The sequence below is a fragment of the Chamaea fasciata genome, unplaced genomic scaffold, assembly GCF_029207755.1.
Source record: "Chamaea fasciata isolate MVZ Bird 193981 ecotype frontalis unplaced genomic scaffold, bChaFas1.0.hap1 SCAF_7, whole genome shotgun sequence".
Taxonomy (NCBI): Eukaryota; Metazoa; Chordata; class Aves; order Passeriformes; family Sylviidae; genus Chamaea; species Chamaea fasciata.
The window spans coordinates 58,302,353-58,327,964 of NW_027094092.1; the positions used below are offsets into that span (position 1 = coordinate 58,302,353).

The following is a 25,612-nucleotide window of genomic DNA, read 5'->3' on the forward strand; positions in this document are numbered from 1 at the left end:
AGCTTTCAGCAGACTGAAGCAAACATCACCACGTTGCCTCGTGTGCATTTCCAAATGTCACTGCTTCCTCCAACACTTTCAGCTCTTCTTCTTTTCCCCGTTGTTTAATTTTTTTTTTCTTTTATTATTAATTTTAATTTGCTCCTAACAGAAGCTGAGATCCTCCAGAGCAGAGCAGCAGGCATCCAGGAGAAGCAGCAAACAAACAAATCAAACCCAAAACATCTGGGCCACATGGCCAAATCCAGGCCTGCTTCCCATCTCACTCCAGTGCCAGCCACATCTCAGTATGGGGAGCACAACTCTTCTCCTCTCTTGCTTTGACAAGGGAGCTTCAGGGCTGCTGGCAGGGCAGAAGAGAGCTATGAAATAAAAGGCCAGGCTTGTTCCAGGGAGGCTGAAAACAAATGGACTGCCAGTTGTCTGGGCAAGCAGGGGAAGTGGCAGTCAGATGTCTGAGGCAGCAGGAGGAGTCAGGAGTCCCTTGCACGGGCATTACCAATTGCCTGGAGGGGGAAGAAAATGAACCTGGTTAGAAACAAAAGGCAGAATTCAAGTAGCTGCATCTTGGGCCTGCCAAAAAGAGCATCACTGAAGGATTTGCTTATGAAGTGGTTGCCAGAAGATGAGAGGAGGAAGGAGCATCCAAGGGCTGTAGGGCCCATGAGGAGCTGTCACTTGGAGCAAAAGGAGGCCCAGGGAACCAGCAGGCCTTTCCTTGCTGGTCATGGTACTGAAATTGGCTAGAAACCAGACTTTCTAATACAATTTGAAGTATTAGAAAGCAGGCTTTCTTTACTCTCAGCATGCTGGACATCCAGGGGATATTTCCTCTAATCAGGAAATTCACAGCAGGGTATTTATTCCATCATGATGCCACATCCTCATCACAGCACACACTTCCGAGCTAATCCATACACAGCACTTCCCTAGAACTCATTTGCATGCATCTGTCCCTTACTGGAAGCCCATTTATGGTCTTGGAGGGTTATTTAAAAGGGTTTCTGGTGGTGGTACCCACTGAGTGTCCCCGATGTGACAGATGACTCTGCCTTGAACGTCTCTTAGGGCGTGTGCTGTGGCTTTCTGTCACATGGCTTTGCCATAACAGCCACGATATTCCTCATATATCAGTGCTCAGGTCCTTCCCAAGCAGCCAGAGCCAAAGGGAGTCTGGCACAGAGACTGACAAGGAGACCAGTGATGAGGAGAGGCAGGAATGATGCCTGCCTTGGGCAACACCTGCCTCAGACTTGCCCTGTGAATGTGCTTTCCACTGTGTCTGCTCTGAACCAAAGCACGTGGGCTGGAGACACCAAGAATCCTTCCTTCCAGAGGCAGATGAGGAGTGAATGCCCCATCCGACCAAGTGGGAAACAGGGATGGGGAGACCTGCCTGAGCTAAGGCACACAGATGAGAGCAGGGCTGGCATCTGTACACGGATCTGACCAGCCACCATCTGGCACCAGTGACACAAAATCAGGCTCCTTCACACCCCTGGGTGACACAGTGCAACAAGGATCACTCCTGGGAAGGAGCAGGCTTGGAAAACGGTAATAAATAATTAAAACAAGCCAAGCAGCAGCTCCTGGCAGCTGAGCAGTGCTGTGAGAGCTGTCAGGCTCTTGCCTCTCTGCCTTTGAGGTGGCAACACTGAGGAGTGCCAGATGTTTTCCCAGCTTTGCAAACTGGTGACATCGTGGAGCAAGAAGCTCTCAAAATAACCTCCCTGCACTGCTGGGATGAGGCAAGAGCTTCACCTTGCATGGACAGGCCCATGAAGGCACCAGCCACAGAGGGCTGCAGTGCTGGCAAGGACTGGGTGGCCAAGTGTTGGTACAATAACAAGGGTTTGGCTCCTGGGTGTCACTCCGTGCCCTACAGGCCATTCCCTGTCCTCTCTCGGCCTCCCTGGAGCTGGAGCAAGATAAAAGGAACAGGCTCCCCAGGAAAGTGGTCACAGCAGCAAGCCTGCCAGAGTTCAGCAAGTGTTTGGACAACACTCTCAGGCACAGGGTGGGATCCTTGGGGTTGGCCTGTGCAAGGCCAGGCCTCGATGATCCCTGTGGGTCCCTTTCAAATTAGGATATTCCATAAAAGGGGTCAGGAGAGGTTGGACCCAGCACAAGAGCCACATGCAGACTGTGGGGTGCTGGCGGGGTTGTGCCGATCACTCAGACCCTCCCCGGCTGTGCCCAGATCCCAGGACACGTCCAAGGGAGTGCACCAAGCCCCAGGGTGGGTGTAACCCTGGCTTTACCACAGCAGGGCTTTTCCCAGCACTCCCAGCTTCATGCCAAAGCCCTGGTGACCCAGGCTGGATTAACCAAGAAGCAGGGGAAAGCTCCAAAGGCTGTAACCCTCTCCTGCCTTTCCCAGCAGCTTATCCAGGCAACCTTTTCACTAAAGTGACCAAAACCAGCTTTCCTTGTTTTCCTTAGTGCACACACTGGCTTCTTTTCTATCCTACAGCTGCACTGGGAACCTGCAGCAGCCACCCTGGGAGATTTATTGGGGCAGCCAGCTCTTGGTTTCCCTGGTCACCCTCCGAGGATTTACAGCCCCTGTGCACTGAGAATGAACAAAGACCTGCTGTTCCTCATCAGAGACCTTATGATCGTGTCCACGGGGAGGAGGCTCCAAACCTAGATAACCTCTGGGGGGAGAAATGGCCGTTCCTGGATGGAACAGGAGAGACAGGCAGGAAGAAAAGGATCCGCAGTGCTCTGGGAAATCTCACAAAATGAAGCTGGGAGTTTGCAATATTTGTAAGGGTGGAAAGGTTTCTCATGGGGCAGCAGGAGCAGGTTGGTAGCAGAGTTTGCTCATGTAAATTTGCCTTCTGGGCCCATTTTCTCTTGGTTGTGACACAATTAAAAGTGGCTTCTGCACAGGATCCAAGTTCCAGCTCCTTCTTCCATCTACAGAGCCCGGGATGCCCTGAGACCTGCAGCAGCAGCTCCTGTTTTGAGTGGGCTGCACTCTGTGACACACAGCCATGAGGCACCTACAGGCATCTTTTGGAGTAGAAGGGCTGATAAACTTTCAAAGGATTCTCTGGAGCCCGTGCACTTTGCCCTTCCATCTGTGCCGGGGCTCTGATCTCCCTGTAACCAGGAGCAGAACCAGCAACACTCCTAACAGGCTCGGCCTCCGAGCTGTGATCTCTGTGGTTTTCCTCCCAGCTTGCCCTGAACGACTGGCATGAGACTTGCACTCAGCCAGTGCTTCATCCCGCTGATGGATCTGACCGTGAATCCCGCACAGCTGTTTACTGTACCCTTTGTGTTGGAGTCATCACGGAGAAAAGGAGGGTAAACAGTCATTACGATGCAGATTTCAAAGAGAGCTGCATCTGTGCCTGGCTTTCTGCTTTGTTTGGTGACATCTTCACCGGACAAAGTGGAGTTGTTTCTTGGTTTTTTTTTTTTTTCTCCCCTTAACTCTTACATTAGCAGGGGAAGTATGAATTTGTCGTGATTGGAGTTGTCACATGCACAAAAAACAAAAAAAACAAAACAAAAAAAAAGAAACAAAAAGCTCCCAAACAAACAGTAACACAATTCCCTGAGACTGAAGATTCTGCATCACAGCAAGTGGCTTCCTGGAGGAATATATCCACAAAGGATTAAACTCCCATCCTAATTAGAAGGGAATCTCTGAGACAACCTTTTCCGCAAAGGAAACAAAAAGGCAGCGCTGACACGTCTAATGCATATATTAACACTAAAGACATGGAAATTAATTGGATTTATTACTCTCACAGCTGCAAAGACGGCTCATTTCTAAGTTTATTTTACAGAAAGTGGCGGGAGGAGTGGGATTTAATAGTCAGCTCAGTTAAGCTAATGAGCCAAAACTAATGGTCTCTTCTTGTTTAGAGAGGCCCCAGCTCCGTGGAGCACCTGAGCTTGTGTGTGGCTCTCAGCGTGGTGAGGGTCCAAGGGAGGCTTGGCATCTGCTGGAATGTTTGCTGATGAGCAGGACATGCACAGATGCTTAAGGTCTGGGAGGGAGAGGAAGCATCTTTCCCAAAATCAGTGGGATGATCCGTGGGGATCAATCCATGACATCATTTCTGTCCAGAAGAAAAGCTCCAGAGGGAAAAAGACAATGAGAAACTCTGTCCATTTCCAACCAGGTTAGTTTTCTGCTAATTTACCAAGCCCAATCATCTTTCCAAGAGGTTGGATCCATTCCAAAAGAAAGCCACAGGTACCTTGTGATGGCTCCAGCAGGTGGGACACTGAGACAGGAAGGCAGGAGCTCAGCTGCAGCTCAGTATTGGCACGAGTGTCCCTAAATCTCAGCACCTCTCATGTTTTTTAGGCTGCATCACCTGAAAGGGTGTTCAAAAGGTTTCTAAACGAGCTCTCAGAGATCTCTCCTCTCCTACAGATGAAGAAAACCAGGAGGTTTTTGATGGGAAAACTGAGCACGGAAATGGTAAGATGAATGTTGTTTACAGAGCACTTGCCTCAACCCTCCACGAGAGGATTTGGAGGATTTTGGTAGCTTCCTTCCCAAATTAGAAACCAATTTTCTGAGGCAAAGGCAGGCTGCCTTGGGCAGGGAGGTGTTAAACTAACAACAAAAGGGAAAGGTGCAAAGAGGGAACAAATGGAAACTCATTTAGCACATAATGAAGGTGCTGAGAACAAAATTAATCAAAGCAAAGAAGGAAGTGGAGAAAAACGCTTTCATCACCTATTCACCAAAGGTAGGTCCTGGCAAACAAACAGGAATCTCTGTTGTACAGCAAAAATTTGGCCTAGCTGGAAAGGTGGACACCTGGTGGGAAGTTCATTGAGTGTTAAAACCATGGCTTTTAGGGAGGCTGAAGTGGGGATAAGATAGGGACCTGTTAGAAATGGGATCATGAGCATCCAGGTCATTGGACTCAGTAGTAAATGAATCTGAAAATTGATGGCTCAATCATCTAAAATAGAAAGTACAAAATAGACCAGCCAGTGTCTGCAGTGGAGCACAAAATCAAACCTGTGAACCATCTGAACATTCCCCCCGAGCAGCTGCCAAAGGCAAGGAGGAGAAAAGGACCAGATTGTCACGAGGAAACTTCAAATGGAGCAAATCTGCAGGAAAGCTGCCTCCAGCACAGAGACAGGCGCCGTGTTTGTGAGGGATGATGGTGATTATTTGCTATCTCAAAAGAACTCACACATCCAACAGGGGAGAACTGTGGATCAGACCTTTTTTCTTGGCAGATACAGAGAATTTGATCACAGCACTGAAAACACACAGTAGCTTAGGTGGGAAGTGATTGCCACTCGAAAACATTAGTTACGTGCAGATGGAATAAAATCAAACCCAGTCAGACATTGCCTTGCCGCTCTCTCAGGCTGCTGTTACCAACCTGAGAACAATCATGAGCTGAATGAGTTCAGAGCAAGATTTTAAACAGGAAAAAGAAAAGGAAGAAAAACCACACACACACACCCTCCCCAAAACCCAAACAAAACAAAGAAAAAAAAAACCCGCAAAAACACAAAAAACCCCCAACACCCCCCCACAAAAAAAAACCACCAAAAAACCCCCCAAAAATGGGAAAAAAAATCCCAATAATGATAATAGGGAATATTGAAGAACATTCCTCTATACTGACCAAAAGCCACAATCTGACAAGTGAGGGACTGTTCCAGTGGTTAAAACAATACCTCTTCATCAAGAGGAGAACAGAGAGATCCTTTGTAAACAAAAGGGGAACAGAGATGCTGAAGGCAGTGAGTACAAATCCAAAGGTAGGATCTACAGATCATCCATATGGGAAACAAAAGGGTAGGAGACAGCCACGAGAATTACCGCAATTGTAGCATTTTTTTTTTTTTTAAGTGCAGGGAAACTTCTTGTTTTCCATGTGGGGGGCAATAGCCCTGCAGAAAAAGCAGCAGCAGAAAAGCACTAATTTTTGTGCGTGTCCTTTGAAAACAGCCAGAGACTAAAGTGACATCACCTGGGGCTGATGACAGAGGTTTCCCCACAGTGGGAAGCAGGGCGATCATTAGGCAGAGATTAGATATTTTAAAATAAAGGGGTTTGTCCAACCTGCAGCAAGGCAGAACTGTCTGTGCTCGGCCTTTGCCTTCCAATTTCCCGTTGATGCTTTGCTAACAGAGGCAGCTCCGGGAATTCCCATGCAGAGGAGAGGCCAGCAAGTGTGTGAGGTAACACTGGGTAACAACAACATGGGTGCAACACCTAAAACACTGGGAGTAGCCTTCCAGTAAATCTCTCCCCCATCTCCACTGGTAGTTATGAGCCAGTTGTGCCATTGGCAAACAGATCTTTCCTGTCCTCCTGAAGAGCATCAGGGATTGGCCTCCTGGATCCTGGAGATTAAATCTCAGGAGGAGCCTGTGCTGTTGTTGCTGGATACTGCCCTTGGAGCAGCAAGAAGGACCAGGGCATTGGGTGGGACAGGATCTTGCAGACACTCCCCTACAGCTCCTGGGCTTGAGACTCACTGTGGGATCAAGAGTTTGCCTTTCCAGCTGGACACTCCCAAACCCACCTCATCTGGGTTTGCTAACAGCTCCTTCATTGCCAATCCGGTTTAGAAACTCCATACAAATAATGCTCAGCCCCTTCCCTGCTCTTTAGCAGAGCTGCAGCCCTTCAGGGAGCTCCCAAAACATCCTCAGAGTTACCAGAAAAGGCAGAGTTAGTCATGAAACCTTTTACTGATGGAGATAGATCCAGAGCACGGGTGAGGCCAGGGCAGCTCAGTGAGCTCACGGTCTCCTCCAGGACAAGGCACCACTCTGCTCCCTCTCTCCCTGACTGGAGCCACCTTCCCAGGAGGAAATGTGGCAGATCCTCTTTTCAAAGCGAGGCACCGATGTCTCATGTCACTGATGTGGAGGAGAGCGGCCATCCTGCTACTGACCCACAAAGCTGCTCCCATTTCCACTGCAGCTGCTTGGAAATCAGCTCATCTGGACACATCCCACCGGCCACTGTTGGCTCAGCTGTCAGTAGCTGAGCTGCCCAACCCGTGGCACATGTGGAGAGGCATCACCAGTTGGGATCTCCACCTTCCAGTGCCTTAAAAAATAAGGAAATCCACAGAGTGAGGCACAGATCTGCTGTATTTGTGGTGAGACAAGGCTCTAAGCAATGTCCACACACGCCCACCTCCACTTTCCCAGAAAAAGCCTGTAACACCACTACAAAAAACTCTCATTTATTGACTATTAATGAAAGCATTCTTCCAAGAGGTGGGAAGGAGCAGGAAAGCTGAGGAACCCAGCCCAGCTTACCAGAGCCAGAGCCGTGGGACGTGCAGTGCCAAGCAGAGATTGATGCAACGTGAGCAGCCCAGAGCCAGAAAACAGAAGAGACCTGGGATGGGGAAAGAGGAGTTTAAATCCCTACAGTGCATAGCCAAGGCCTGGAAAAAAAAAAAAAATTAGGACAAAAATCGAAGGGCAAAGCTTGAACCCACCATAAAGAGTCCACCATGAATCCACCACACTCCTAATGCTGCTGGCCCTGGCGCATCAGCCCTTTTTACCCCAGACTGTTATCCAGCAAGGGAACAAGTCAATGGAAGAACCTACTCCGGCTTCATTACTGTCAGCTCGCTCAGAATTATGTGTATTAATGACCAGATTATATCTGTTTATATAATACAAATTACCATAGAGTGACTGCAGGCATTGAGACGCTCCTTGTCTGTTTGACACACATAAATAATGGAGCAGCTCACGCTGCATTTGGTACACATGACTAACCTTTTATCCCTGGCACCCCGGTGCAGGCTGCAGAGACGACTCGGGTTTCAAATTCCTCGCTCCAGCTGTCATTAGCATCGGCGAATCGGCAGCTAATTGATGTCCTTGTTGGACATTATTTTATTAGTCAGGCCTGGTGAGCATCAAGTGGAATTTTAATGCCCTCCTATCCCTGGCTCCACGTGGCCCTAAGTGTTAAGGCTTGTAAATAATTAACTGCGCTCCGAGAGTTTTAGGGAAGGGCAAATAAGTTGTCCTGGGGGCTTCAGGCTGCTCCAGCCCTCCCTGGAGTTGTGAGCAATGTGGGCTCCTGGCAGGATGAGTTGAGCTCTCCGTGGGGTGTGAGGAAGCACCCAGACCTCAGTGATGATTCACACCATCCCTGGCTATGGATGGACCCCTGGGAATCTGCCACCGGGAAGAGGGAGAAGCAGGAGTTTGCCAACAGCCTTGGGAGAAGGTTCCAGTGAGGGTTCAGTGCACAAAGCTGTGCCCACGCTGCCCGGTGCTTGATGCTGCACCAAAAATCCATCACTGCATGGGGCTGTCCCCGACATGTGGTGAGGAATAAAGGATTTCCACAACCTGCTGTGAGCTTCTGGCTTGTCTGAAACCCCACGTGCCGGGTCACCGAGGGGTTGGGGCTCAGTGGTCACCTCTGGGCCAGGGCACTGAGCACCATCCCCAGCTGGGGACACAGGGCACAGCCAGGGCCCTCTGGGACTGTGGGCAGGGAGGTTTTGCTGTTGCAGGTTGCCTCAAATATACTGGCCTTTTTTCCTTCTGCTTTTTGCTTCAAAAATGGGTAAATAACCCGAAATTCCAGACATGCAAATCAGAGACAAAAACAATATTTTAAGTGAAACATTGGGAATTATTTACTTTTTAAAATTTCATCAATTTTTTTTTTTTTTTTTTATGATTTTTAACAGCACTGGGAAGTCCACCCTAAGCCCAGACCTCCTGCACTCACTGCTGGAAGACCATTCCCTGTTGATCCCTTGGGATTTCTCGCCTTCCTTCCCCTCCTCTACCCATCACTCTGTAACCCCTCTGAGAGAGGAATTTTCTGTTCCTCCACGAGTACTCTGCATTTGTTCTCAGACAGAGCCCCCGCGGCAGCAGCAGGATGCAGAAAATAAATAATTTAAAATCAAACCTTGATCAATCTCATGAGATCCCTTCTCCAGCCCTGCTCAGGTACTGCACGGGCTTTTCCAGGAGCTGAGTAAAAATGAACAGGCAACGTGGGCACACCAGGCTATTCATACATTAGGCAATAATTATAATGTATATTAACTGCCTGGGTGTTGAAAGAGTCCCAGCATGAGACTGCTTCCCTAATAGGAGACAGGAGTGATAAAAGACAGTAATAGATTGCCTTTCAGATGTGGAATTAAAAGCAGCAGCTCATTAGATTATTTTTTTTTTCACAGCCTCTAATCGCAAGTAGTTTCTTTTCAAGTCAGATTTCCATTTCCAAGGCTAAGCTCGGCAACACAAACAGAAATTAAAGAGGATGGGGGGTCCTATTCTGACCTCTCCAGGATCACAGGAAGGGAGAGTAACTGAGCTCAGCTCAGCAGTCCTGCCCAGCCCACCTAGGCAGCCTTCTGAAGAGACTACCATCAAAAGATCACGATTTGGCAGCTTTTTTTTTTTTTGCTTTTTTCTCTTTTTAAAAGGTAGATGGAGCTCCTAAATTTACTCTTTTTTTTTCTTTTTTTTTTTCCTTTTTTTTAAGAGATAGCCTAGAAGATAAAGCTTTTGAATTCCAACAATCAAACAAAAAAAATTAAATAACTTCAAAGCAGTGGGGGAGATTCTTAAAAAACTGACATTTTCACTTACTGATCCAGTTTGTCTCTAGCAAAGAATGCTTTCCAGACAACTTTGGCTGCTGCTTTTAAAAGAAAAGTATAGAAAGCAGGAGAAGAAAGAGCTAGGTTTTTTGCTGAGCTGGGAAGCACAGTAAATAACATTCATTAGGTTCTCCCAGACAGTTTTAATGACTCAGAGTTTTAAATCGTTCATTCAACATCTTTACAGGCCAAAATGTAGTAAGGTTTCAAACTCAAATCCTTTGGCAGGAGCTGCATAATCCATAAAACATTTTAAGGGCAGGAATACAGGGGAGAGTGAAAAAGGTATAAAATTAGGGCAGGAATGGTGTTGCTGGTCAAATTTCATCTAAATCAGCAGCAAAGGCTGATTTTATCTGTATTGATGGCACCTAAAAATAAAGAAGTCTGGAGCACCTCTGTCTCCCCACCCCCAGAGCCAGGACAGGCACAGCCACAAGCACATTTTGGCTGCCAGGCATGGGTTAACCATGTTTCACCATCCCTGGTTTTAGTAGCCAAGCTCTTAAACACAGACGGAGACTTGGATCCAGCAGCACAAAAGCTGCATTTTTTTCCCACTGTTGTGTCCACTTCACCCCGGATGGCAAATGAGCTCTTCAGGAGGTGAGGGTTTACACAAGATTCATGCAGGAATCCAGGCCTGGGGCTTAGGGCTGGCTTTAGGCTCCAGAAGTGGCATGATCCATGTCCCTTGGGAGGAGCCCTGCTGTGTCCTTCCAAGTGGAAGTGCCAGTGCTGCTGGTCCTGGCAAGCTAGGAATTGTCTGTGGGAAATGAAGGCAAAACCCTGCAGCTGGGTCACAGCTCTCCTGGAGGAGCATGAGGATGCAGGGAGCACCTGAGAGCTTTTCTGGAGCCAAGGGGCTGGGTTTGGGAGCATCCCTGTGGGGTATAGTCACTGGAGGTCCATCCCCTTGCCCAGCTCACTAGCTTGAGGTTGGTTATGGTGTATTTTCCTGCCCTCAGCGTGCTGTGGTGCCAGTTAAAGGGAGTTTTCAGGGTGGTTTAGCACCGGAACAGGGAGAGAAGTGAAGCCCAGAGCCCAGCAGGGGCCATCACCCCCCAGGAGCCTTTCTGGCTGATGGGGGACATGAGCTCATGTGGTGCAGACCTTGCAGCAGCAGCAGGTGGTGACATGGACCAGGTGACACCAGCTCTGCCACAAGGCAGAGCCCCCCAGACTGACCCACGGAGTCACAGCCATCCCTGGATCCCAGCTGGGCTGGTGCTGGGGGACAGACAGACCTGAGCAACTGAGCTGGGCTGCTCCCAGAGAAGAATTTGCACCCTCAAACTGCAGCACCTGGCAGGGAGGGAGCAGGGAAGGAGCAGGGTCTGGCCTGAGAGGGATGGAGAAATTGTGGTGGGGACATTAAAGGAACAAGTGTTGGCCCAGGAGCTGCTTACAGGGAAACAAACACACAGAGAGCAGGGGGAAAAGCAACCTGTGGGGGGAGATTTTAAGGAAAGCTTTCAGCATTTCGGGAACTGGAGAGGCCAGGGGTGCTGCAGAGGCACCAGCTCATCTCATCTGGGGATGGCTGAAGCTGAGCTGAGTTTTGTCATTTTGGTATGAAAGCTCTTGGGTTGAGCATGGTCAGGGCACAGAGCTCACCTCCAGCGGTGTAAATCAGGAGTGGACTCAGTGCCCTCCACCTGCAGGGGCAGGGCTGGCCCAGAGGTGATGGGAAGCAGGGAAGATGCTGCTCTGTTTGACAAACACAGGGAGGTCATTCTTCCCCTGTCCTGGGCACTGGTGAGGCCACACCTTGAGTGCTGTGTCCAGCTCTGGCCCCTCAGTTTAGGAAGGACATTGAGATGCTTGAACAAGTCCAGAGGAAGCAACAAAGCTGGTGAGGGGCTTGGAAAACAAGCCATGAAGAATGACTGCGGGAGCTGGGGTTGTTTATCCTGGAGAAAAGGAGACTCAGAGGTGACCTTGTCACTCTCCACAACCTCCTGAAAGGTGGCTGTGCTCAGGTGGGGTTGGTCTCTTCTCCAGGCAGCAACTGACAGAATAAGAGGACACAGTCTTCAGCTGTGCCAAGGGAAATACAGGTTGGATATTAGGAAGAAGTTTTTCATGGAAAGAGTGATTAAATACTGGAACAGTCTGCCCGGGGAGGTGGTGGAATCAGCATCCCTGGATGTGTTTAAAAAGAGACTGGATGTGGCACTTGATGCCATGGTTTAGTTGAGGTGTTAGGGCTGGGTTGGACTCGATGATCTTGAAGGTCTCTTCAAACCTACACATTCTGTGATTCTGTGGTTGTGGTTAAGGAGACATCCAGGAGAGCCCTCGAGGGGCAGGAAGGGAACCTGCAGGATTTCCCCTTTATCAGCCATAACCACCTCCTCCATCTCCCGCCAGACAAGAAAGGGTTTGCAGGAAGGCTCTGTGGTCTGGCAGGAAGGGGATTTCATCCCTATCACCCCACACCGTGGCACATGTTGATGGTTTCCCTGGATCAGAGGTTTGCAGCTGTGTGAGTTTGGCCGTGCGGATTATCCTGTGCTCACCAGCTGGATATCAAACCTGGGGTCAAAACAAAAACCCCACAAAGCCAGAGCCACACTCCAGCCTGGCTCTGCTTCCCAGCTCCATTTATTCCTCCTCAGGCAAAAGGTTCAGGCCCTTGATGTCTTGGGAAAGCTGACCTGAAACAGAGACTGGACAGAGCTGGAGAATAAAGTGGTTATTTATTAAAAGGCCTCCGGGATACACCTTGGGCAGGACAAGAGCCTGACCAGGGCTGCACCCAAGGTGGACCCAAAATGGTCACAAAATGGCTGACCTGTCACGAGGTCTTACATTTTTATAAGTTTTGGTCCATTTGCATATTGGGGTTTAATTGTCCAATTACAACTTCAGGTTGTGAGGTCTCATCCTTCTTGTTCCTCCCTTCAGTCCACCGTTGTTTGTGCTTTTGGGCCTGAAAGTGTCCTTGGTCTTCAGCAGGAGAAGGATTTGTTTTGTCTCCCTACTCTGTGAAGAGAGCTTACCAACCCTTAATATGAGGCTCAGAACTACACCCCGAGGCAGCACAGAACCTGAAAACATGGAAGCTAAAACTTAAAGCATCACCCTTTGACCATTTACTTCCCAGAAATAGGATCAGGACGTGAAAGTAGCCATTAACCCCCCTCCAAAAAGTCCCCATGGATTAATTTTTGTTGCTAAATATTCTCTCCCTGCTCCCCCTTCCTCCTGGTATCCTGTTGCATGGAGAGCTTGAGCACAAAAAAATGCACAGCTGAAAATGAAGCATCCCCCAGAGAAAACCAGGAAACCAACCAAGGAGTGAGCCCTTCCCTTCACTGCTCCATGTGCTAAATCCATTGGAGATGAGCAGCTCAGGCCAAGAAGCCCCAGGACTTCCCACTCCCTCTCTCTTTTATGATTACCCAACCCTGTTACAAGCAGGCAATAAAATCCTGCAGCAACATCAACAAAATTAGATCAATTCCATGGTTTCACTGCTTTAAACCTTATCAAATTACTCCTCATCCTAAGGATCCTGGGGAATAGCTCCTCACGGGGAGAGCACAAAATCAAATTAAAGATTCATTCAAATTAAAAGGTTCAATTTTAAAAGAGGCAGGGCCAGGCCAGAAGGAGCTGAGGAAAGTATTTTTTTAATGAGCTCAGTGGCAGGAGTATCTTGAATAATAGATCTGATGGGGGATCCTGGAACCTGGCAGCACATGAGGCCTTTCCCTCCACACTGGGATAAATCTAAGGCACAGGTGTCCCCACATACTGGTGTTGGCAATGGTCCCTCTGAGCCTCCAATTACATTTTGGTGACCAGAAGAAAAATGTGGCATCTGTCTTATGGACTGTCTGAGCCAACAGCACAAGGGAGAAATCATCTGAGAGAAAAAGGCAAGATAATAGTTACAAGAGAAAATTAATTCTCTGGTAGGATGAGACCTCTGGTAACTTGGCTGTGATCCTTCCTGGTTCTGATTTGAAAACAAACTCAGAAGGAGAATCAGAGAATCCCAGAATGGTTGGGGTTGGAAGGGACCTTCGGGACCATCTTGTTTCAACCCCCCTGCCATGGGCAGGGACATCTTCCACTATCCCAGGTTGTTCCAAGCCTTTTCCAACCTGGCCCAGAACACTGCCAGGGATCCAGGGGCAGCCACAGCTTCTGTGGGCAGCCTTTGCCAGGGCCTCACCACCCTCACAGTCAAGAATTTCTTTCTAATGTCCAGTCTAAACCTACACTCTTTGAGTTTAAAGTAATTTCTCCTTGTCTGGTCACTCCATGCCCTTGTCCAAAATCCCTTTCCAGCTCTCCTGGAGCCCCTTCAAGCACTGGAAGAGGCTCTGAGGTCTCTCCAGAGCCTTCTCTTCTCCAGGCTGAAGAACCCCAACTCTCAGCCTGCCTCCAAAGCAGAGGTGCTCCAGCCCTCAGAGTATCTTTGCTCCATCAGATCCATGTCCCTCTGATGTTTGGGAACCCAGAACTGGATTCAGCACTCAAAGCATTTTCTTATCTTAAATCACCCATCCACATCCACGGATCCATTTAAGATCCATTCCCCATAGCCAGGACAGAGATGGGCACAATATTCCTGCTATTCGTAATGTTGAAACTCCACTGCTCCAGGTCGGGGCTCTTCCCAAATCCTGCCTGCTCACAGATGGGTTGTCACGTTTTTCACTGTAAAATTCTTGTAGCACGATGTGGGTCGGGGTGAGCAGAGCTCAGGACTGCAGTGGCTCAGTGGAGATGCTGATTCCAGCAGCAGGGAAGTTTCCCGAGGCAGTGCAGGAACTGAAGACCTTCAACCCGACTTGGAAACGCCTTCCAGTTTGGGGTGAGGGAGGGAGAGGTTTGAGGGGGGGTGGGTGATGTGGGACTGTGCCCTTGGATAGTCTTCGTGAGTCTCAGGGCAGCACCTATATATAGCTGTGCATATAAATACCCCCATACATATGCATGTGTGACACATTGCAATCAGTCTGTCTGCAGCTGCTGACAGGGGCACTCCAATCCCTCCCCGGGAGGGAAAAAACCAGCTGGACTCTGCTGAGAAAGGGGAGGAGGATACTGAAGTCACCTCAGAAAATTAAGGGGAGAAAAAAAAAATAAAGGACTGATCTGCAGCTTGAGGTTTTTGGGGCACAGTTTGCTTTTCTCTTTGTTTTTCTCCTCTTTGCCCACTTGGCCTCTGTGCCTGGCTGAGCTCTTGTCCCCTTCTTGCTGCCAGTTTGCTTTCCTGCAGCCCTTTGGGATTCTCCAGTGCCTGGGAGACTCCTGGAAAGCCTCTGCATGGCTGGGCCAGGAGGTGGTGAGTTTGCTGCTGCTGCCCACAAAGCAGCAGCACCAGAGAGGGAGCCAGGGATGGAAGAAAAACCGTTTGCAGATTTTTTCTTAAGCTCCAAAGCCCTCCCTCTCTTCCCTCCCACAAGTGTTCCTGGCTCACAGAGAGTGTCTGTCTCCTCTGGCTGCCCCCTCCTCACTCCCCCACCAGCCCAGGAAGATGGGATGAAGCCCTCCCTCTGTCAGGATGGAATATTGGATGGTAAATTTTGATGCAATGGACTGAAAAAAGCTTGGAGAAGCATCCTCTGGGCAGGTTTGAGGCCACAGAGAAAGGCTCCAAAGTGCTTCAAAACCCCTGCACGGGTCAGAAACAGGTGGTTTCGTCATTTTCTTTTCCTCAGGGGCTGTTTCCCCACCTTGCCTTGCCCTCAGAGCTGGGCAAGGAGGGGTTTTGAGGGATGTGAAGGCCCCCAGCTGGCAGAGGGGCTGTGACGCTGCTGGGCTGTTCACTCCTGACATGGGGCAGGGAGAGGAGTCACCCCCCCAGCCCTGCCTGTCAGCTCAGAGCCAAGAATTGAAACGAAATTCTTTATTCAAAACTTGTGTTTTGCTTGTCATGGAAGCATTTCCGCTTTTCAAAAAATTAAAAAGTGGATATAAGGGCGTGTAGTGATAGGACAAAGGGTGATGGCTCTAAACTAATCCAGAATCCCTCGGGATGGCCGGGTCTCGAAGTGCCAACATCTGACCAGAGCACTGAGGGAACAACTTCCCCTGCTGATCCTTCAGTTTTCCAGCATGGCCATCCCCTGAATCCTTGAGCTAAAGGGGATTTCTGTACTTGCTTAAGACATTTTTGTCCTCAGCAAAGCACTGCTCAGGGCCCCCAAATGGGGAATAGCCAAATCCCCTGAGCTGGAAGAGCCTGTTCCCTTGTGCTGAAATTGCTGCACTCTAAAAACACAGTTTTAAATGTTTCTGCTGGTGCATGGCAAATGCCCTCAATCCCCACTTGGAGTAGGTCCCTTGGAAAGCAATTTATGATGAGTTTTGTTTCTTAATTAGAATGTGGCTGCATAAAAAGTTATAAAGAGGCCGCTGAGGGTTGGTTTTTTGTTTTTTTTTTAACTTTTTACAGCAGCTCCTTGGGGAAAAAGGCCTTACTTTAAACCATGAGAAGGAATCCAGAGGGCTCTGGCACTCTCCTGATGAACTCAGGGAGGCTGATCCTGGGGGAAATGGCCAAACAGGCAGCTCAGCTGCATCACTCTTGCCTTCACCCACCCCAAAATCCCCGCATTCCCCCCCTGCAAAGGACCCGCTGCAGGTTGACTTCCACTCAAGGATGGTTTCAAAAGGCTCAGTTTAGCAACAGATGCAGGAACACCGTCAGTGGTGGCACCTCCCCAACACCTCCCCTCTCCCTTTCCAGTTGCGTTGGCCAAGAGTAAATTGAAGAATTGCAATGAAAAACAGGAGAAATTGTTTGTTTCCAGTTTACATGGGATCTGGAGGGGTTCAGGGACTTCCATGATGCTGCAGCACTGCCATTGATGCCAGGCTGGTTGGAGACAGACTTTGCTAGAGGTCAACCATGGGCAAAAGCTCCAGGAGAGCAGCCCAGGTGCCTTTCTCCATTGCTGCTCACACAAGTGTCATCGAAGGGTCTGCAAAATTTCTCCCAGCATTTTGATTTTCTCTCTTTATAGCCTCATAACCACTTAAAAACACTTCTGGAGGAGTGGGGGGCCTCCAAAATAGGGAAGATAATAGTTATGAAAGGAAATAATTCTACAGTAGGATGAAGCCCCCGTACCCGGCTGTGCTCCTGCCTTGTCTGATCTGAAAACAATCTCAGGAGGAGATTCATGGAACAACAGAATGGTTTGGATTGGAAGGAACCTTCAAGAACATTCAGTTCCACCCCCTACCATGGGCAGGGACATCTTGCACTATCCCAGGTTGCTCCAAGCCCCATCCAACCTGGCCTGGAACACTTCCAGAAATGGGGCAGCCACAGCTTCTCTGGGCAGCCTTTTCCAGTGCATCACCACCCTCACAGTCAAGGATTTCTTCCTTAAATCTAATCTAAATCTGCCCTGTTTCATCTTAAGGCCATTCCCCCTTATGAACCAAGCAGAATGCCTGGATCTACAGATGATGGAGGCAGAAGTCTTTCCTTGCTGGCTCCCTTTGGAGAAACACACACAGCAAACACAATCCACGCAGCAGCTCCCATGCTAAACAAAAAGGCAGGCAACAGTTCAGCAGTTTCCCTGCTCCTGAAGGTGGAAAATCTGTTTGGCTGCACTCACCCACTCCTCGAGTTGTTGGCACGTCCCAAAGGGAGCATGATATTCCCGTGTTTCGTAGGAGCAGCACAACAAAACAGACAGAACGAGGAGAAATCAAGGAGCAGCACAAAAGCCATAAAAATACCAACCACAGCGCTGAGCCAATTAGTGAAACAAGAGAAATCCAATTCAGCCTTGGGTTTTCACTCAGGGGCAGGAATGTCTCTGCTGCAGCCTGGGAAGTTCGCCGGCGCTGGCAGCTCTGAGGATTCACCTCGTGTAAACTCAGCAGAGAGATGAGAAATGCTGCTCCAGGCAAAGCTGCAAAAGTGGCTGGAAGAGGAGTCTGTGCAAGGATTAATTTGGGGATCAATGGGGAAGCCAGAGCAGCCAGAGGAGCTCAGCTGGACACAAGTGGGTCAGTGGGGCTACGTGAGCAGTGCCAGGTAGTGAGAGCCATGCCTGGGTCAGAACCAGCTCTGAGGAAATGAGGCTGCAACCAAGGCTGGTCTCATCTCCTGGCTGTGTGAGGAGTAACCCCACACAAAAATTACAGCACCCACACAGCTGTGGTACTTGGAAGGTCTGAATGACAGAGAACACAGGGAGCACAAAAATATTCTGTGAGAGACACACACACAAGCAGGGACAGAGTGATTTGTGGCAGTAGCTCTCACCCCTGATGGAGAGATGTCTTCCAAGCTGGGATTTAAATTCACTTCCTGAGCTTCTACTGGTTTAAAGTCAATGTCAAAACAGCAGCGCTGTTTTGTCTTTATTAACCTGTTTAACCAAATAAAAGGTTTAAATCAGCTCTTACACAAAGTTCGTGTATCACTGTCACTGCTTTTTGGCTGCAGGAACCACGGCTTTCTGAAATTCTCTTTACAAACAGAAGGCACCAGGAACAGGCTCTGCTATTTTAGTTCATACTGACATTTTGGCATTGCAGCCAGTCCTCATCAGTAAGAGCAAATGTAACACTGGCGACTTCAATGCTGAAGAACAGGCTTTGAAACCCCTCAGAATGCTGCTGTTTGAACACTCATCACCCTCAAAAATGGGGATATTTGGGATTTCAAGGAGGTGGTGCTGCACCAGTGAACTGCAGAGCCAGTCCACAGAGGACAGAGCAGCCCAGCCACGCCTGAGGGGATGCAGCAGCACAAACCCTGAGTGTGGAGTCTGAGCATCCCCAGGCTGGGTGAATCACTCAGGGAGCACCAGCACAGGAGGGCAGAGGCAATGGAAAGCAGCAGTGAAATGGGCTGAGCTGGACACCTCCCCACGGCCTTGCAACAGCCAAACCCACTGCTAAACCGTGTCCCCAAGTGCCACATCTAGAGGCCTTTTACATCCCTCCAGGGATGGTGATTCCCTCACATTCCTCACCAGCCTGTTCCAGCACTTGACAATCCATTCCATGAAGACATTTCCCCTAAGATCCAATCTAAACTTCCCCAGGTACAACTTGAGGTTGTTTCCTCTGGTTCTGTCACTGGGAGAAGAGATCAACCCCCAGGTCACTCCAACCTCCTTTCTGGGGGCTGTAGATGGATGGTTTGCTCCATCCTCTGACCAAGCCCAAACCCAGGGATTTTCAGTCATTTCCTGCTACCTATGGTGATTCCTGAAGGATGCAGGGAAGGGCCAGATGATGTTGGCAGGGAGACAGGAGCAGGAGGTCTTTCTGCATCCCTTTCTCAGCTCAGCTGGAACAGAGGGTGGTGGGGTTTGGCACATCCATCCTTTGGACATCACCTTGAGGGGTGCACAGGGGACAGAGCACACACCTCCCTCCTCACCCACCACCATCTGGAACAAATCCCCCAGCAGAGACAGGAACAGAGGACAGGGAGCAGCAAGAGAAATTGTTTTATTTAATCTTCACTGCAAGCATCAGGAACCCATGTGTAAGCTGGCTTTGCAGCACCAGCACCTCTAAAGCAGCATTTCCTGGATGAGTGAGAAAGCTCTCTGTTAAAGAATATACTTAACAAAAGACAGATTAAAAACTGTCTCTATTTTACTGAAAAACCCAGATTCCTAATTTCTGCATGCACTGGCTGCCCTGAGGCACAACATGTAATGCATCCACGCACACCAGCACAGCCTGAGGGCTGAAATCCTACACCCACCAGTTTGTCTGAGGGAGGAAAAGTTATCAGGTTAAAGATCAGCAAGATTTAAGGACTGGTGGAGCATTTATCACAGTGGTTTTTGCACTCATCTGCTTTATGTACTCAACCAAGATTTACTTGGAGTTGTCACTGTTTGGGCTCTGAGGAGGAAAATTCTCATCCACTGAGGGATCTGAGCCTAAACCTAAATTTACCCAAGAGAAGTGGCTCGTTGAAGCTGGTAGAAGTATTCTTATACTTAAGTGTAGGGATGTGTTTTAAATATCTTGTGAAATTGAAGCTTGGGCACAGTAACCCAAAATACTTCCATGTTTCTAAGCTTGTCCCCAGCCCTGCTCCTTTCAGAGCTTCTTTCATGTTACTCAAAACGTTTGCACACTTAAGCTTTCCATTTGGTGTGGATAAATTTTCCATTTGGTGTCAATTTTACCAGCAGCAGCAGCCACCCAAACAATTCAAACACTCCCAGGGACATGGAAAACCAGTATTTGATCAGGTGCTTGGGTTGCATCAGAAATTTACGTATTACTTTTACATACACTATCCAATATCCAAGCACTGCTTTCTTCAGATCATAGAATCATGGAATATTCTGAGTTGTAAGGGACCCACAAGGATCTCCAAGTCCTCTCCAAGAGCTCCTGGCCCTGCACAGGACACCCCAAGAATCCCACCCTGTGCCTGAGAGCGTTGTCCAAATGTTCCTTGAACTCTTTCAGGTTTGGTGCTGTGCCCACTGCCCTGGGAGCCTGTTCAGTGCCCAATCACCCTCTGGGTGAGAAGCTTTTTCCTCATATTCAAGCCCAGACCTTTTCCAAATATCCAAAAGTTTTTATCCTAAAATCCAGATGTTTCATTGGCCATGTGAAAATGAATCATCACAGTTCAATTCCCATTACATCAAACACCTTTTGGAAAAAAACCTAATCCAAGATGGTCTTTTCCCTAACAAAGACACCTAGCAGGATGCAGAAATAGCTGTAAAAATAACAGATGAAGCACAACAACTGTCCTGCATCCATCCAAGTTTGTGCCATGATTCTGGTGGTGGCCACGGTGCAGGGAAAACCCAACCTGTGACAACTGTCTTGCATTTCCTGAAAACCACGTGAATTCCCAGCTAATTTCTTCATGTGAGCACTGCCTTTCCAAGCCATCTCAGAGCTCACAAAATGCTCTTGCAGAGAGGAATGGGCAAGGAACTTTTTAAAGGCTCTTCAAGAGGACCATGCCTGGAAACCCAGATCGGTTCTTCTCTGCTTCTGTTTAGGAGCAGCATTCCCAGGCTTGCATTTCCAAGAGGGTTTTGGTTTTACAGCTGTCATGACAGCAATTTTCTCAGCTTTGCAAGGTTCCCTCATATCCTGTTCGAACTGGCTTATCTCTGTTTAGAAGCCATGTTCCTACATGGTGTTTTTCAGGAACAGATGTTCCAGCTGATCCCACATTGCAGCACTCGACGTATTTCACGGCCCCATTTTGAAACAATTAGCCTGTCACTGCTGAAAGAAACCTAATGCTTGGCTACTTGTTCACTTTGGAAATAAAAAAAAAAATAATTAAAAAATCAGGAGTAACCTGTGATTTATACTTTCCCCAAATATGCCAAGATGCTCTAAATTTACAGCTCGTTAAAATGGCAGCGTGTCGCAGTTCAGCTGCTGGTCCCAAGATCTGTTATCTGGAGAAAGAGATCTGCAGCTGGCAAAGAGCTCTCCCAGCCCCAGAAGTGACCAAAAAACCAAACCAAACCAAAACAAACCAAAACAAAACAAAACAAAAAATGGAACTAAGGAGAATCTTTATTTACACAAATTAAAAGCTAACGGGTTAGTGAGGAGCGTTCAGAGCAGTGGCATCTGTAGCTTTTGGACCACAGGCTGCTGTCAACACACCCAATTTACTGTGCAACACAAGGCAGGCTAATTAATAAGTCCTTAATGGAATCATAGAATCCTAGAATGGTTGGGTTGGAAGACACCTTAAAGCCCATCCAATTCCAACCCTCTGCCGTGGGCAGGGACACCGTTCCACTATCCTAGGTTGCTCCAAGCCTGGCCAGCCTGGCCTTGGACACTGCCAGGGATGGGGCAGCCACAGCTTCTCTGGGCAGATGCTCTCGATTGCAAACACTCAACAGAGCACCACAGACTATGGCTGTGATCCCAGTCATCTGCAGGCAACAGCTTGGGAACCATCCAGGCCCAGACCCGGTGAATAACAAGGTGCAGTAAATGGCTTTGGTGCCACAAAAGCCAAAGGAGCCCCAGGCAGATTTATATCAGGGGAGAATTTGATCCCCAACATTAAGCAGTAGTAACACCCCAAAAAAAGGAACCTGCAGGCCGCCGTAATAAAATGATCTTTTCATCTCATCAAGATTCCTCCAGCCTACTTCTACTTGGAGAAAGAGATCTCATGCTCATACAGATCCAGACCCAAAGGGGTGAGCACCCAGCACAGAGCCCATCTGCCACCAACACACACCCCCTGCTTGTCCCTACCTGCTTGGCACCTTCCAGTGCCATTTGTAACCTGATGTACCTTTGTGACTGCTCTTTGTCAACTCCTTTTTTTCCCTTGGAGCAACCTGGTCTAGTGGAAGGCTTCCCTGCCCATGGCAGGGGGTTGGAATGAGATGATCTTTAAGGTCCCTTCCAACCCAAACCATTCCATGATTCTCCATGTCTACCTTTCCATCAGAAGGATGAGGGTGGATGAGCCAAGCCTGAGCTTGGCTGACATTTCCTGGCTAGCACAGGGTGCAGTAACAAGAAAGACAGCAACAACAGAGCTCCCAGCATGGAGCAGCTTGCCAAGCCACGTGTCCCTGCTGACACACAGCCTGGCAAGGACAGGTCCAGTCTGCCAGGACCAGGCTGAGCAGGAACAGCATCTCCAGGAGCAGGCTGAGAGCCCAGGCAGGAAGAGCATCTCTGGTGACAGCTCACTAGCGGCAGACGGAGAGAGGAGACGAGACGAGGGTCAGGAGAGGCATTGCAACAACCACCAGCTTCAATTAACTGGAAACAGCAGAGGCTGCTTGAAATAAAACTCTTTCTCCGATCAGCTGACACTCAAGGCAACTGCATTTTTGATCATCAAAGCAAAACCAAAAAGCTTTTGCTCTCTGCGATTGCTCACAGACCTTCACTGGGGAGTCATCCTGCCACTCACAAGTTTAGGGAGAGAAATTCAGGCTCCTGGAAGGATCACACAGCACAGACATGCCAGAGCCATTCCCTGGTATTATATATGTGTATCAGACGCAAAACTCACTTCATAAGTGCATTTTACTCTCAAGCAAGCTGAACTGAGGACAAGAGTGGAGCAGTCAAATGCTTGCATGGAGCCCTCTGGGCCACTGCTAATTCCAAATACAGATTTAGCAGCCAACACTCCTCACGGAAAGGCTGGAAGATGAGGTTTGCTCACTTAGAGGCTTTCAGGACAACGGTCCTTTGGAAAATGACCACTGGGGTAGGCTCATCTCTACCAGCCCTGATCCCAACCATCCAGGGATGTGGGGAGTGACCAGAAAAACCCACCTTACCCCAAAGGAGGAGTCTCCAAGAGCAGAGGTGGCTCGCATCCTAGAAAGCCTGTTCCAAAAACCATAAGGAGGAGCAGAGGCATAGCAGAGGTGTGGAATCCCACTCTCAGCAGAGTCACAGCAACAGGACCCCTGTTACATACAGAAAAATAGATGTTCTGCACTGAAAGGCAAACCATCCAGCACTTATTCCCCAAGGAATATTTCTACAACATTCATCACTGATTAAAGGGAGTTTGGGTGCCACCACCTCCCCCAAATTGGCCTTTCTGCCTCTGGGTTCTTGCACATAGCTGGGGGTGCAGCAGGCAGGGGCTGAATTACCAGGGTTATAATTCTTGGCTGGGTACTTCTGACTCTGGTGAGGCACTGGCAGAGCTCAGCTCACTAATTCACCTCCATGTAAACATGATTATTTTAAATGAACTCCAGACGAGGCTTAACTGTAAAAACATCTCCAGTTTTTGTAGCATTTTTAAGTGTTCAGCTCCAAGTTGTTTTTGTTATAGCAAGACCTTACCCTTTCTTCAGCTTACAAAGAATATTTTCAGAATTAATGATGCCCAACACCCCCAACTGTAACACGAAAAGTCACAAGTCTGAAAATTAAGCTGCAGCGGGATTTCACGGTCGGGATTTTCCCTTTCTTAGCCAACCATTCCTCCGCTCACAAACAGGAATGCTTTCAGCTTTCCGAGCCAAGCTGAAGAGAAGTGAAAACAGTAAGAGGTATTCACTTGGCTGCATTTCTTTGAGTGTTTCTGGTGCAGGGTTCCCATTACAGCTTGTGAGGAGAAGTGGCAGAAAAACACTGTGTGTACACGGGAAGGGTTGTACTTTCTCTGAGCAGACACGTTTCCAGGAGGCGGCAGATGAAAGAACTGCTGGTACTTCAGACAGGGGGAAAATAACATCTTGCCAGTTGTGTTTATTTGTAGGGCCCCGTGATTTATGCCTTCCCATTTATAGGGGGGTTGAGAGAGATGGGTCACGTGGCCTCTGTTTAGATAATCCCCGAGGAAATTCGGAGTACATCAAGCGGGGAGAGACGGGGTTTGTTCTGGTAGATGAGAGAGGCTGGGAAATGGCAGGGAGATGTGAGATTTCCTCAAGATCCTGGAATGAAGTTCAAGGCTCTGATTTTCTGAGAAGATTGAGTGTGGGTTGTGAGAGCGAAGCAATTAAGATAAGAACACAAGGAGTTCGGGGTAGGCAGGGATGAACATTTCTTTGCTGTTATTTACTGGCCCGGTGCAGAGGAAAACAAGGAGTTACTCCCTCAAAGACCTTTACCTGTCAAACAGTGCAAGGAGAAGATGCAAAACTGTTGCTACAAGCAGGAAAGCAGAATCTGTCATCCTCTGACTCACACTCCTGCTCTTTTTCTTTCCCATAAGAATGCCTCTTTGTGGTATGGTCCCCATCTCAACCCTTTGGACCCTCCGGGATTTAGCAGGACTTGCACAAATCAGTCATTATTGTCTGGATAAAGAACCTAAACAAAACCATTGGCATTTCACACCCTGAAAAAAAAATATTTATCACAGTTAGAGGAGGCAAGAATGGACTCTTTTTAAAAAGAAAACACTTACGGCAAAGATGAGTTTAGTTAATTGATCTGGGGAAACCGAACAAAACAAAAGGCCAGGCTGGATGGAGCTTGCAGCAACCTGGGCTAGTGGAAGGTGTCCCTAGATAGGAACTGGATGGTCTTTAAGGTCCCTTTGAATTCTGTGACTCAAAATCAGCCGTTCAAAGAGGCAACAGCTCAGCAGCCCCAGCACAGGAAATCCCCCTCAAGCCTTGAGCTGCAGAGCTTAAGGGCCAGAGGAACCCCTGAGTCTCCAGCACCTGGCACGGTGCTGCCTGCAAAGCTGCTTTAACCACTCGGCATTAGCAGCCCGAAGTGCTCTCGAAGCACTTGCCGCGTTTCTCAGGCAGTGCCACGTTTGATCCGTGCCTCGCTGCCTGCTGCTCTGCCATAGGTGCTGATTAAGGGAACGCAGCAGGGAAGGAGAGAGGGAAGATGGTGTTTGTGTGACAGATGCTGAATGCCCTTCGCCAAGGGCACATCACACGGGAGCAGCACCATTTCCCAGACTAGTGTCAGGATAAAAAGAAGAGGGTAAAAAAAAAAAAAATTTAAAGAATGACAGGATGCCACTCACCCAGCCAAATCCCCCGTCACTGCAAGAAGCAGCTCCCAGAACCCATTAAAAAGAAGCTCTAAGTCCTCGTTTCAGTGGCAAGATTTTTCCATGGTGATCAAACACTCGGCTCTCTGGGTGATAACAGGCTGCAGGGAAGTACAACTGCACCTGTATTAAGGAACAGGCACCGACCAGGGGAGGCTTTTTCATCTGACAGCAACAAATTGGAGCGCTGAGAGCTCTGCAAGAGCAGGGAACGACCCCACTGCATCCCTGCCTGCAGCCAGGTCAAGGCAACAGAAGTGTTGGCAACCCTAATTTGCAGGGCTGGGCACCCCTGCCAGGACAGAACAGAGCTGAGAGAGTTGTCTGAAGAGCCCAAGCTGCTGCCTTGTCTGCCCAGGGTAGGCAGGATGGAGATTGGCACTGCTGGGAGTTCACTGCCTTCCTCCCAAAACTCCCTCCTGGAAGCTGCTCAGGCTTCCAGGGTAAGCAGCAGCAGGATTGCTGCTTCCCTGCTGGTTTTAGGGTTTTAGTAAAGTTCTTTGCTCAGCACCTGCTCAGCTCTTCATGTGAGTGA

General features: G+C 48.7%; 1 protein-coding gene and 1 long non-coding RNA gene across 2 annotated transcripts in view; both read right to left on the bottom strand.

The window, feature by feature from the left end:
* KIAA0586 (KIAA0586 ortholog) overlaps positions 1–25,612 on the bottom strand; it is a 97,684-nt gene continuing 72,072 nt past the window's right edge. The window contains exon 33 of the mRNA XM_066189039.1: positions 1–506. Within this exon, the coding sequence (XP_066045136.1) occupies positions 496–506 (11 nt within the window). The 3' untranslated portion in view covers positions 1–495. The remainder of the gene's footprint in view (positions 507–25,612) is intronic.
* Positions 5,560–7,807, bottom strand: LOC136292816 (uncharacterized). The gene is made up of 3 exons (XR_010721970.1): positions 7,464–7,807; positions 7,279–7,360; positions 5,560–7,063 (listed from the first exon to the last, which is right to left on the bottom strand). It is a non-coding gene; the product is annotated as an uncharacterized lncRNA (long non-coding RNA).